This window comes from Phaenicophaeus curvirostris, chromosome 1 (genome assembly GCF_032191515.1).
Source record: "Phaenicophaeus curvirostris isolate KB17595 chromosome 1, BPBGC_Pcur_1.0, whole genome shotgun sequence".
Lineage (NCBI taxonomy): Eukaryota > Metazoa > Chordata > Aves > Cuculiformes > Cuculidae > Phaenicophaeus > Phaenicophaeus curvirostris.
Window position 1 is genome coordinate 31,435,915 of NC_091392.1, and position 14,402 is coordinate 31,450,316.

At 41.6% G+C, this 14,402-nt stretch overlaps 1 protein-coding gene across 3 annotated transcripts in view; it reads left to right on the plus strand.

Moving 5' to 3' along the window:
* Positions 1 to 6,053: 6,053 nt before the first annotated feature.
* TMEM117 (transmembrane protein 117) overlaps positions 6,054 to 14,402 on the plus strand; it is a 207,308-nt gene continuing 198,959 nt past the window's right edge. For 2 of the 3 annotated variants that reach the window (XR_011336983.1, XM_069851952.1), the window contains exons 1-2: positions 6,054 to 6,116; positions 7,935 to 8,241. Coding sequence is in view for 2 of the 3 variants with exons in the window: in XM_069851952.1 (XP_069708053.1) it covers positions 7,965 to 8,241 (277 nt within the window). In the remaining variant the exon portion in view is untranslated. Of the gene's footprint in view, positions 6,117 to 6,452; positions 6,596 to 7,934; positions 8,242 to 14,402 lie in introns of those variants that run through there. The other variant, XM_069851962.1, reaches the window with a different exon arrangement.

Here is a 14,402-nt window from a genome sequence, read left to right on the forward strand (position 1 = left end):
AGACATATATATTAAGTTCTCCTCAAAATTTTATTTTTATAATTTAACCTATCAGCAATGATGAAACGATACCCTGACTTTATCTTTGTAAACTCCAACTTGCTTGACAAGGATCAAAAAATATATATTAATCACTCAGATCCCAAGATTCCATTAACATTTTTTGCTAGATGATAATTTATATTTGTTAAAATCTACTTCCAAGGTATTTTTAATTTTTTTTCTGTCTTACAGAAACAGCAAGTATGTTTTATTCTTATTCACATTTATATTTGGTTTGAAATGTTTTAGATTGTATCCAATGAGTCAAAGAGTCCAGAAGTTATAGTGTCAGAAGTGTGTCTTTTTGCCATTATTTTTGTTTTCCCTCATTTTCATTAATTTGCAATCTCTTTCTTGTTTCTTTGATGAAAAATGTTAGACTCAGAAACAAGGCCCTTTGTCATGACTTGGAGGCCTTATCTGTGTATTATTTATAATGTTGATTTTTTGTCACTCTTGTTCTTTCATTGACATGTCAGTAGATATCCGATCCCATAAATGCCTTGAGGAGTTCATGCATGGTGGTACTAACCTAACCAAGCAAACGCCTTTTGTCCTAAGGTTCCATCAGAACAGTTTTTCAAAGAGGGTGTTCTCTCACTGAGTACTGTTGCTGGTTGCTTTTGTAGAAACAGAGGTACTAGTTAGGCCAAAGTCACCAATAAATCTGGTGACTACTCTGGCTCTCCATATGTGTGTGTGTGCCATTTGGTCATTCCAGTTTTAATTCCTTACACTTCTTTCAGAAACTGAGAGCTGAACCTGCCTTTCCCATATTTTTCCCCATGCTAGCTGTCAGCCTGGGAAGCCTGTAACCAAGTTGGTCATCCTATTTACCCTTTAACTTTCTTCTGGTTGTATGAATTTATTTCAGCATTTCAGAAGCTGTTAGGAAACAAATTTAATGATTAACATTGCTATCACATCTTTAATTTATTTTTCTAATAAGTCTTCGACCTGCCATTTAAAAATAAATGTCTAATTTAAGTTGCTGCTGTCTACAATCCTTTGATTTTATTTATTTAATGGGAAGTATTTCAATGTTACATAATTTGAAAGCACTGTTTATGCTTTCCACATATGCATCAGAAACATTTTTCCTGTTATAACTTCTTTTAGACAATTTTATTTTTCACATCTAATAGTAAAACGTATTTGCAATGTCATTATCTCTGATTAACTTGACATTCTTACTCCCCACGGGTTATATATTTTTATCTTCTTTCTTCTGTGTTCTTGAATTATTTAATTCTTTAGTTATACACCAACTGCTGTCACCTTTTGTTTTTTTCTCCATTCGTTTTATGTTTTAATGTGCTGCTCTCTCTTCTTGTAGTAAGGAACAAGTTGGGGATGCAGATAACTAGTAGATCTTAAGTGGTATAGCTAAGACAGGTTGCTATTACTGTAACCGTGAAATTTCCGGGGTGTACAAATCTTGTTCCAAGGATATTTTTTGCAAGCATACAGAATCTGACCTGGGATGGAGTTAACTTTCATCATAGCAGCAATATTGTGCTCTGTTTTGTGTTTGTGGCTAAAACACTGTTGAAAACATGCTGATGTTTTGGTTATTGCTGAGCACTGCTGGCACAGGGTCAAGGCTTTTTTTCCCACTCTGCCCACACTCCCACTCCAGTTAGCAGGCTAGGGATAGGCAAGAAGCTGGGAGGGGACACAGTCAGGACAGCTGACTCCAGCTGACCCAAGGGATACTCTACGCTGTGCAATGTCATGCCCAGCAATAACAGTGGGTAGAGGAAAGGGTGGTATGGGGGTTGGCTTCAAAGCTGGTTATCAGACACTGACCAGGCATTGGTCTGCCTGTGGCCCTTGGCGAGTGACTGCCTTAGCATCACTTTGGTTTTGTATCTTTACTTATTACATTTTATTAATTCTCACTTTTTTCTTCACTCATTAAGCCTTCTTTATCTTGACTCTGTCTCCTCCTATCCTCCCCCCATCCCACTCGGGGAGGAGTGAGGGAAGTGAGCTAGCAGCTATGTGGGTGCTTACCTACTGGCCAGGGTCAGTCCACAATAGTGGGATGGAAGAAAAATACATTAGGAGCACACTCCCTCTGTAATGGGGTTTTGAGATTTAAAGGAATGAAGCCCCTCACCACAAGAAGGATGTTGAGGCTCTGGAGCGAGTCCAGAGAAGAGCAACAAAGCTGGTGAAGGGGCTGGAGAACAGGTCTTACGAGGAGCAGCTGAGAGAGCTGGGGTTGTTTAGCCTGGAGAAGAGGAGGCTGAGGGGAGACCTCATTGCTCTCTACAACTACCTGAAAGGAGGTTGTAGAGAGGAGGGTGCTGGCCTCTTCTCCCAAGTGACAGGGGACAGGACAAGAGGGAATGGCCTCAAGCTCCGCCAGGGGAGGTTTAGGCTGGACATTAGGAAAAAATTCTTCACAGAAAGGGTCATTGGGCACTGGAAGAGGCTGCCCAGGGAGGTGGTTGATTCACCTTCCCTGGAGGTGTTTAAGGCACGGGTGGATGAGGTGCTAAGGAGCATGGTTTAGTGTTTGATAGGAATGGTTGGACTGGATGATCCGGTGGGTCTCTTCCAACCTAGTTATTCTGATTCTATGATTCTAAGCAGCAAGCCATGGAAGAAGCATTTGTGCTACTGAGGATGAAAGGAGTGGGAGGACAGGCTGAGAGAGCTGGAGCTGTTTAACTTTGAAAAGAGGAGGCTCAGGGTAGAGAATCTTATTGATACATCTAAAAGGAGAAAGAAGGTGAAGCCAGGCTCTTCTCAGAGCTGTCTAGACAAGAGTCAATGGGCACAAAAAGAAACAGAACAAGTTCAATTTAACATATGAAAACATGTTTTTATTGTGAGTGTGGTTGAATGTTGGAACAGGTTGCCCAGAGAAGTTGTGGAGTCTCCAACCTTGAATATATTTAAAACTCAGCTGGACCCAATCCTGGTCTGACCATAAGGCCAAACTGTGAGGATCTCCACAGGTCACTTCCAGCCTCAGTTATGATGCGGTTCTGTTAAATTTCATGGGTGTTAAGTGACCCACAGGTTTGTGGATCAAGCAGCCAAGCACATACTTGATATAGACCACATGGAGTACCAGAGAGCTTTCTCAGATGCAGCTGTAGCATTTTTTTTTTCCATCTCCAGAATTACTTTTCAGTCCTGGATTTACATGATTTTATAAAGAATTGCATTTTCTTTTTATTTTGCTTTTGAATAGAGTGATTATACAAGTCTTTTTAGTTTTGAGCTGCAGCTTTTTTCAGTGAAAAAACTTGCATTTCTGCTTTGGCATAGAAAAGCAAAGAAACCCATTCCTTAGTACAGCATCATTATTTTGGAACATACTGTAGCTCAGTGCATGTTCCTGCACTTGACAGAGTTGTCTGAGGCAGCTGAGTCCTGTAAGAGAACTTTCCAGTTACAGACTAATGTGCAGAAGGCTGATTCCTCAGATCTGAGTGTCAAATGACTCTCCAGAAATTGATACTGTGGAAAGATCTATATGGGGTTGATTCAATACACACAGCTCTCTGCTGAAAACCAAATGTAAAACAATAACCTTTACACAAGAGTTATTATATTTTGTAGTAGGAGTGCTGGTAAAACAGTTTCATTCACAAGTATCGAAACTAGCATTTTAAGATGACTCATTGTCCTGATTCAACCTGCCTTTTAGGTTCAGCTTACCGGTTTTACTGCTGGCCTGTTCACTTGCTGACAATTTTGTAGATAAGAGTTTGCATTCTTCTGTTGCTGGCAATTCCTGTTTTTTAGTGAGTGGGCTTGATTAGTCTACTTAGATTTGTTAATTATTGCTGTTCAGGTATGTATTTCATTAACTGAATCTTGGCTGCTTGATTTAAAAAATAAAAAGAATAGGAGTGGTCCAGCTTTTTTTATATATTGGTGAAATATTGCATTTTTTGGAAAATTATTAGTTTCCTTTAAGAAAGGAATTGCAACATGAAATTTGGGGAAGGTGTATGGTGCACTTATGCTTTTGGTTACTTTAATGGAAAAGTAGATGATTTCACTTCATTGACTTAGTGGCTTCAAAAACTTGCTCACTGATTTACCATCTGAAAGAAAGTTCACAAATGCTTTGCAGTTGTAGCATGTGTTTCCATCTGAGCTAAAGAGGATTTTAGTGTGTAGCTGTATGAAGAGTGTGTTTTCTTTTGTGGTAGGTGCTGCTGACTTTCCTGTGAATTTTCAATTGCTGAACAGAAGGAGGCTGAGTTCTGCAAGCACGGCAGTGTACACAGAACTGTTGCAAGAAGAGGCAGTGCTATATGCTGTATTTCCATACGGTCTCATGACACATGCTGTTTTTTTGTCTCTGAATATTTTAATTTTCTGTTTACTGTAAAGATAGCCGGGGGGGGGAATGTGGGGTGGTGGTGTTAGTGTTAAATATTGACTGTTGCATCTTTCTATCTAAATTGAGGGTCTTGCAAGTCCTCAGTCAGGAAGATAATGTGGTGTTTATATCACATACCTTCAATACATTTGTGTTTATTTACAAACATAGAAGCATAGAATGGTTTGGGCTGGAGGGGACCTTAAAGATCATCCAGTTCCAACCCCCCTGCCATGGGCAGGGACACCTCCCACTAGATCAGGCCCCATCCAACCTGGCCTTGAACACCTCCAGGTATGGGGCATCTACAGCTTCCCTGGGCAACCTGAGCCACTGCCTCACCACTCTCATGGTGAAGAAATTCCCCCTTATAAGTAGTCTAAATCTGCCCCTCTCCAATTTATAGCCATTGCCCCTAGCCCTATCAATACAAGCCTTTCTAAAAAATCCCTCCCCTTGTATTGTAAACATGTATAAAGCTGTATTGCTATAAGTACAGAAAGGATTCACGAGTCTTTATGTGATGCTTGTTCTGGTTATGCTGGTTTTCCACAACATGACTCACCTAGAGACCCTTCCACGCTCCTCAGTGGACATCAGCCACATTCCTCTGTGCCTTAGCTTGAAGCAGCCAACTGTTTATCCATGTTTTAAGTTTGATACCGTTTTTCAGATATCTGCTCCAATGGAGTTACCTTACTTTTCACAACAATACATTGAGGCTGTGCCTGGCAACTTCAAGTTGGTTTTACCTGTCTCCAGCAATGACCAGAGAAGAGCAACGAATATGGTGAAGAGGCTGGAGAACAAGCCTTACGAGAAGCGGCTCAGGGAGCTGGGGTTGGGAGGAGGAGGTTGAGGGGGGACCTTATTGCTCTCTACAATTACGTGAAAGGAGGTTGTAGAAAGGAGGGGGCTGGCCTCTTCTCCCAAGGGACAGGGGACAGGACGAGAGGGAATGGCCTCAAGTTCCACCAGGGGAGATTCAGGCTAGATATCAGGAAAAAATATTTCACGGAAAGGGTCATTGGGCACTGGCACAGGCTGCCCAGGGAGGTGGTTGATTCACCTTCCCTGGAGGTGTTTAAAAGATGGGTGGACGAGGTGCTGAGGGACACGGTTTAGTGGCAGATAGGAATGGTTGGACTCCATAATCCAAGAGCTCTTTTCCAACCTGGAGATTCTATGATTCTATGTCTTGCACTAAGACCCAGTCAGGATGCAGCGCCAAGAGCATCCTGTGAACGTTTTCCTGGGATGTCAGCAGCGGCAGCGCACCGGCACTAGGGACCACAGCTCGCATCAAAACCCTCAAGTGCCATGTCAACCACTTCGCCGGGTGCACGGGGACACCGCGCCCGGCACGGTGACCACACCGCCCGCGGGAGCCCCCCCGAAAGGGCACAGAGCGCTCTCCTCTCCCAGACACGAGGGCTCTGAGCGACCCGGCAATCCCCGCCAGCCCCGCGCCGCCGCTCTGAGGTAAACGCGTCCCCAGATTCGACCCCGCGCTTCCTACGGCCGCTTCCCGCGGCAACCGAGCGGCTTCTCGCCGTTCCCGGCGCCGGAGCGAGCCCTCCCGCTGCCGGCGGGGCCGGGGGGGCGCGGGGGCCGCTGCCGCAGCGGCGCGGGGCGGGGCGGGAGCGGCTGCGGCGGCGGCGGGGCGGGGCGGCCGCTGTCAGCGCCCGAGGGGCCGGGGGGGCCCTGCCGGAGCCCCGAGGCGGTGAGTGAGGCGGGGGAGTGGGGGGGGGGGGGGCGCGGAGACCCCGCCCGGGAGCAGGTGGCGAGGGGCGAGCGGGGCGCGGCCCCCCCGGTGGCGGAGAGACGGGGGAGAGACCCGGGGGGTCTCGGGGAGCGAGTTGGCGCCGCGGCCGCCGGTTCCAGCGCCGCTTCCCGCGCGGGGAGGCGCCTCCCGGCGAGCTGCACTCCGGGGGGGCGGGAGGCAGCTCTCGGGGGTCCGGCGGCTGCCCATCGCCAGCCCCGCTGGGGCTTGAAGGTGGTTCAGACGCCTAAGGAAACACCCAAACTTTTCTTCCCGTTCGCAGGAAGAAAGGAGAAGGCGGAATCCCTCTGGGCATCCTCATGGCTCCAGAGCGGTACCCGCTTGGGCTGCAGGGCCGGTGACCCGCGCCTTATATCACTTTATCCATAAACTTTTCCAAGGACTGACGCTTCCCTGTGCCAACTTTTTGACTCCCTTAGGTGGGGATTTTTTTTTCCTTTTTGTATGTAATTTATGCATAATGGGACGCCGTTCAGTTTTATTGTTTACCTGGTGTGTTGCCTGAACCTGCTGAGAGGCTCTGTTATCCCTTTGGTTTCGTGGGTGCCGACTGGTTATGTTGCAAATATATAGTGAGAGAGATGATTTTGAAGGGGCTACCTAAAGGGAGACGCGGTGATTCAAGCCGTTTCTAAGTTTGCAAAGTGACGCTTAGTCAGAAGTCCAAGAGCAGATGAGTAATTGGGTTTTTTAGGTCTTTTGCTGTAATTTGGGTTTGGGTTTTAGTTTCGTGCAGGGCATATGACATTTGCAAAAATCTGTGCTGTTAAGTACACTGTATCCTTCAAGGATCATACTGTAATAAACAAGCAATATTATTAGATACTCTTTTTTTTCCCCATTTTCTTCCTACACTCCATGTCCCTTGAATAATTATAGTGTTCCATAACACAAAGGCCTTGTGTCTTTGTGCATACAAAGGGGTTCGATGGGATGAAACAACTAATTTGTTGTGAATAAAAAGAAAAAGAAATCAAATGGTAAACAACCGAAATGTTCACCATGCTCAGTTGCATTTTTCCATAGCCATACTTCGTAAGTAGGCAAGTTTCAAAATACAGCTTATGTATTTGTACAGAGGAGTCTGTGCTCAGAGAACTCTTCTTTTCCAGCTCTGAAAATATGCTTAATTATAGGTGTAGTCCCTGAAGTCAATGAAAAGGTTTCCACAGACTTGCCTGACCTTCAAGGATTAATTCTAGCAACTTTTCCATCATGTTTTTCCTTCATATAAACACAAGTTTCAGACGTTGCTGGGGAATAGACATGTGAGCTTCCAGGAGATGAAGCAGTAAAAGACCTCACTGGCCCTATGAGCTTGTCCATCCTACTCTTGTAAGGAGTCAGTTTAGGCTTCGCACAGACATTTATGAAATATGTTCTATTTTTTTGAATGTGTTCGGAATGGCACTCTGAGTTTCATGTAGCCTGTGATGTTCTTACATGCTGTATTTTCATGCCCCATTATGAAGCTGTAATTTTAAAGAACTAGTATGGAAATATTTGAGACTAAAAATCCTGTGCTGTAATGTATATATTTGTTGTTTTTACACTGGAATGGGCAGCAATTTCATATTTTCCCTACCTGAATGTAACAGTGCCTTTTGATTGAAACTTTAATTGCTAGTCAAGTCTGAAATATTAAAAATTACTGATGACAAGGTTACAGTGATTTGATTTTTGTATTCTGCAGGTATCTCCTAAGCTCTGAGAATTCTGAGTATGTATAACGTTGTGCATTTGTCTCTTTATATACAGGCAAAGAGGACAGTTCTGCAGTCTCCGAGGATGGATAAAGACTTCCGCTACTACTTCCAGCACCCCTGGTCTCGATTAGTTGTGGCTTACTTAGTGATCTTCTTTAACTTCTTAATATTTGCTGAGGACCCAGTATCTCACAGTCAGACAGAAGCCAATGTTATTGTTGTTGGTAATTGTTTCTCCTTTGTAACAAATAAATACCCTGAAGGAGGAGGCTGGAGATTCTTGAAGGTGTTTCTGTGGCTGCTTGCCATTCTCACAGGACTGATAGCTGGGAAATTTCTCTTCCATCAGCGCCTATTTGGTAAGTTGCATAATGCACCTACTGACTGCCTGGTAATGGAATTCTGACTTCTGCTTTTAGCTTTCTACTCATTGGAATTTTGTAAGCTCTGTTATTAATCTCTTCAGCTGTTTAGAGCTGTAGAGAACTCAGTGCATCAAAGCGTTCATCATCTTGGAAATTAATACCATGCCTTCTTATGTGAACATGATGATTTCAAGTCAAAAACGGCTAAAAATTTTGAAAGCTGACATGTTTGAAATACTTGAGAGGTCAGTGATTTTCAGTATTATTAAAATACTTCTTTGCATCTCCTCACCAATTTTTAAATCTTATTATGTAATTTTCTCAGTATTTTGCAGAAAAGGTATCATTCTTTGGGGTGGTGACACTATGTGTCTTGCCAAAAGTCATAGAAGTGGAAGCAGAGGCTGTTGTTGGTTTTAGCAGAGCTGTCCTGAAGAGCTCCCACATGAAAACTGGAATTCTAGAGAATGGTACAAGAGCATGTCAGTGAAATGGAAAGTTAGGAAATGAAAAAAAACCCCAAACCCTACATGCTTTAGTACACAAGATGCAGCTAAACTGGAGAATTTACTGCACATACACTGAAAGGACTGGAATGACTCTGGATTAAATTCTGAGGCTGAGAATTTAGGTGTAAATATACAGAGAAACAAAAATATCATTGTCTTTCTTAACTAAGTCATAGAAAATATTGCATGTGAGGGTTCAAGGCTGTCTGAAAGTTTTAGAGATAAGTAGAAATCATGGAAAAAATTATGTCACTCCTGCCAGATTCACTGTTCTTGGAAATGCCTGATCCTAGGTGTGTCTGGTCTAGGTGGGCTAGTCCTATATTCTTATAATGGTAGGAGCTGCAGGATGAATGGTTACTGAAACACCTCAAAGCACATGAGTGACAGGCCATTTCCTTAGTCTGTCTTGTTTTATTAAGATGAAAACCCACTATTGTTTCAATAAATCAAATGTAAATCTGTTATGTCAAGGAATGAACAAGCAAAGCCATATTAAGAGACTTCTCTTAAGAGTGAGTTCTCTTGAAGCGCTTGTACTGTAAAGGAATTGAGCATCCTAATGGCTTTTCAGCAGATGTAATGGTAAATATAAAATGTGTCTATAAAGAGGACATTTTACCTTAATTTGTGGGCTCTGGAACAACCACTGTTTCAAGATTTTTTTTTTCAATTTTGGCTTCCACAACTGAGGAATGATTTTGTAAAATTGGAGAAGATCAGGGAAAAATAATGAAACTGATGATGAAATTGGAAAATAAGCCCTATAGTTAGAGAACTGAAAGGGTAAGAGGAAGATCAGAGCGTGACTTGCTCAAATTTGACTTGAGGACAGAACCTTCAGTCCAGCAAATGTATTGCAAGGTCCAGTGCTCGGACATGGCAAACAGCCAGCACTTTTTTTTTTTTTGGCTGAAAGGATAGACAATCAGTCGAACAAGTTATTATAGGATTCGGCTTCATCAAGATGTGAATTTTTCTTTTTGGGATTATGTTCTAGTCTGACTACAGAGTATTTCTGTACCTTCTGTCTAGGTAGGTTATTATGATAATTCCTTCTGGATTTGTAAGTGTACACCATAGATAGGACATAGCTTAACATAAATTTTCAAGTGGCTTGAGTCAGCGTTACTGCCAGAAGGCGAAGGTCTGCCCAGCCTTCAGTGTCTCCTGCTTTGTGCTTTTGTGCAGTTGCTCAGTGAAACAGGATAGGGAACTTACCCACATGAGCAGTACCCGTATTTATTTCTGTGCAGATCATATCTCTGATCATACCAATGTCTGTGGCAGCACTAAGGAGGGATCAGCACTGAAAGGAAATGAACAAGCAAGAGATTCCTACCCCTGCTGACAATGCTGGCATGTGAATATTTATGATTATGGTCTAGGTGACTACTGTGGGTGTAGATACAGTCTGATCTGAGGCTAGTTGCTGCACGTTGAGTTTCGTGGCTAATTTAAGCCAAGATAGATCTGCCAGAGTTCCACCTTCCTAACCGTAACCACGTTGTTTTGGTGCCTCCCTTGAGCCAGCGCTGCTGTTAATGTAAAGGAGCAGTGAGCCAGCACAGGCAACTGTCCCATGGAAAACCAGTTGCTTCTGTTGTTGTCTACAGCAGTTCCTTGAATTGATGCAATCATTTGGATCCCAGTGTTGATGCAACAACCAGGAACCATGCAGCTGAGATAGCCGGGGGCAATGGCAGCCCTACCTTGCGTTGGCTCGAGTGCCATGGGACTGCACCCACACAGTGTGTCAGTGGAAATATGCTGGGAGCAGATGGGAGTCTGCGTGGCTGAAGCTCTGACTGTATTGCTGATTTGTGTGGCCACACTGGCTATAAGCTAGCTAGTGTACATAGTGGTTGCATTGATGAGATGATGATGTGGGTTTACAGCTTGAATGTGTCTTTTGTACAGGCCATGCTGAAATCATTCCTGCCAGTTATTGCCCCTACTTTAATGTCTTCACTGCCTAGAAATCCCTCATTTTATTGACATCATCACCGAGTATGCCCTCTGGATCTTCAGGCATCAAGCACTTCATGAATTCATCCCTTGATTGTTTTTTATTTCCCTACTCTATCTTTTTAAATAGCTGCAGATTCTGTCCTTTTCTCTTCTATTTAATTAATTCTCTTTTCATGTATAGTTGTTTGGAGCTGTTTGATTTTTTTTGAATCGTTTTTCATTTATTTTTATTTCTCTGCTTAATTCTAGGGGAAATTGTGACTGGTTGTTTATTGTGACCTATGAGTAACTTCCTGCAGTCAGGAAACCAAATAGCACCAGTCAATTTTCCCCTGTCAGATTCTGGCTCTCAGTGTGTACTGCAAATTGAATTTGAGAAGGATTAGTCTGCACATCTCACTTCAGATGAAGAGGAGGGTAAAGGATTTTCTTTATCTATGCCCGTCCTGCTCTTTTGTCCCTTTCTCTTCTGCATTTCTTGCTGCTGAGTTTGCATATGAACTAGAAAAATAGTGTAGCTCGAGCTACAGCGTGATGCAGTTTACCATCTGTGACAGACAGTGTCTGATAGCCATGACTGTCATGAACTATATAAGTAGTAGTGTTAAGTTCAAGCATGTTATGTTTCTAAAAGTGGGAGGAGAAGTGCTGGAAACATTATTTAGCTTTTGTCTGTCTGAATTTATGGAGAGATAAGGGAGTAGACAAACGACATTGTCAAGAAGTAGAGATCTCAACCAGAGTACATGGTGGGTTGTTTTCTGTTGATAATATTTGTTGCAACCATTGTACAGTAACCTCTTCAGGGACTTCTTCAAGATAGTGCTCATGACTTAAAACAAGATTAGAAAACAATTACTTCTTGCTCTTGAGTCAAGAAATAACTTACTTCATTTGATAAACATCCCCCATGATAAATATTTCAAGGAAAAGAGTGTTCATCTATTACAGTCTATATTTTTATGGCATATGGTCAGTACAGATGGAATTTTAAAATTACCTTTTGGCTGTTACTCACTATATTCTTTTGATTTATCACCAAACGTATCTTCCGTTTGATTAGGTATTGTCTTCTGCCATGCTTTTTTTGTTTTGCAAATGAAAATGAAAGGTCATAGTTGGATATTGGAGGTGTGGGGAAATAAAAAATGAAGAGATATATATATATATATGCACACACACACATATACCACCATTGTTTTTTGTTCTGCATGAGAGAGTTACTTGAGTACATTCTTTGCATGTATTTAGAGATATCTTGATTTATTTTCTTCTTCATTAAAAGCAGAAGAAGCTTACAAACTGACCCCGTTTGATGATACTGCATTCAGAAAATGTATTTAAATCTTAAATCCCAACTTAAAAGACATTCCAGAATAAGCTCTTGCATATTTGTCATATGGCTCTGGAGCACTGCCTGGAAAATAACACAGTATTTAGTGTGTAGAAAGTGTATGTTTTAATTGGCGCCTTCTCAGTGGATGCACAGTTGCAATTCTGTACTCCAACCACAGGCCCAAATTCTGAGTTCAGTGAGTGTTATTTTGGCCCAAAGTTCAGTCTGTGCATTTTGCATCATTATGTATAAATATGATCTATCATTATGTATAAATTTAATATAATCTTTCATTTCAACTGACTTTTAGCAGTCTGGATAAATGGGTTGTATACTTGGAAAAATAATTTTCTCAGTCTACCATGTTTGCTTTGACTGTTTCCCATGTGTATTAGGCCTTTCCTTATGTTGCATATTATACACGTATATGAGTTTTTAAAAGCATACATAGAACAAAACGTGTATATCTACTTGCCCATTTTTCTGGTTCTATGTGGTTACAAGGATGTATTAGAATATGTTTAAAAGCCTGTGATTACAGAGACTGTATTTTATCCAATTGCCAGTGAGTATGCCTAGATTTCTACTTGTAAGTTCTTTTCTAAATGATGTGGACAGAAACCAAATACTTGACATGTTATAACAAATCGTGGAAACCAAGATACATAGAACTAAAACCATATTTCTTAAATAGGGGAATCATAGTTCTGCAAGCAAATCAGAGCAGTTGCATAAATGATGACTTTTATGGGTTGCTTTCTTACAAATGTTCACAGTATGCAGTTTGTTTAGAATTAAATGATAATCTGAGCTTCATAGATACTGAAGTGAATAAATAAAGCAGTCATTATAGGAACTGCACTGAGCTGTGGGTACACTAATGTTGCAAATTTTTTAATGGATAGTAGTGCCATGCTGGGAGCAATTTCATGATAGACAGTTTCAAACAAAACACCCACTGAGGACCTGTTGTCTGAAAGCATTACTCTTTTTGTCAAACATCTTATCTGGAAGGCTCTAAAAGATATTGCAAACCTAGTATAAGCAGACTCTTCAGTGTCTGCATTTATGCTGAAAATTAAAGTGTGTATCAGCTGAAGCAATGAATGTATACAGATTGCAAGAGGAAATTAGGCAGAATGGGATTTAGTCGGGATGATCATGCGCTACATAAGGAAAGTGAATCTGTTAGGCTACTAACAGACATAGGATACATTTGTACAATCATACATATATATGATTAATTAGTATCCTGATGTATTAGGGGTCATGCTAGTATAAAATCGAAGCTGTGATATTTCTACTAGTATTGCTGTGGCATATCACTTTCATGGTGGTGCTTATGCAGTAGCTAATGAACCAAATGTGATGTGTTTTGCAAAAAAACCCAAACAACCCACAACCCCAGAGATATGACAAGATTTTTACATGGTTATTTTTCAGCCTAACTGTTTCCCATTCTTGTTTGATAGTGGTTGTATGAACAGTTGTGCCACCATCTCTACGAACAAGTGATGGGTGTCTGGTGATACTTGCATAAAATTCTAACCTGATGGATAGAGCATATTCTTTTCTGTTGTCAGCTCTGTGGCTTACATTACAATAAGATCTGTCGCTTAATACCCAGCAACTTTGTTCCTGATTTTACTTTACCATTGATGACTTAAGTCCAATAGAAAGCAATTAATGTGATAGCTGGTGAAAAATACTGTCTTCAAGAGTGTTCAGTATGAATTTCAGTAACAATGATAAAGCTAATGCTGTTGAAGGCATTCAAGGTCTACTGCGATTGTTTCACTGTCAATTCACCTCCTTTGTTTCTAGTAAAATGTTGAAGCAATACAATAATGGTCCTATAAAGCATGTGCCAAGGGGCCAGTCTAACAGTTTGCTAATAATAACGCACAGATGACTGTGAGCAAGCATTTCTGAGAGCCAGAATCCTCAACAAAAAAAAAAACCACAAAAAGGGAGAAGCTCACAGCCAGCCACTGAATGAGTGCAGGCTCATCAGATTCCAGATCTGGCATGTTGCCATAATTAAGATGTCAGTTTAAAATACACTTTACATCATTCATGAGGGAGAATGCAAGTGACCTTTCAAATATAAATTAAAGACATGCAAGTGACCTCCTAATTTCTTCTTTTACTCTTGTATTTTTAGAAGAGCCATAGCTTCTTAGTGTTCCCTCTCTTCAGGCTCAATGAGAAGACTACTGCTATTGTCTGCTCTTAGTGTTAGTTGTGGGATTAGTCTCATACCATATTACCTCTGGGTAGTAAATTATAGTGTTTAAATGGAGTGGTACAGGCAGCAGTTACAAAAATATTATTCTCTT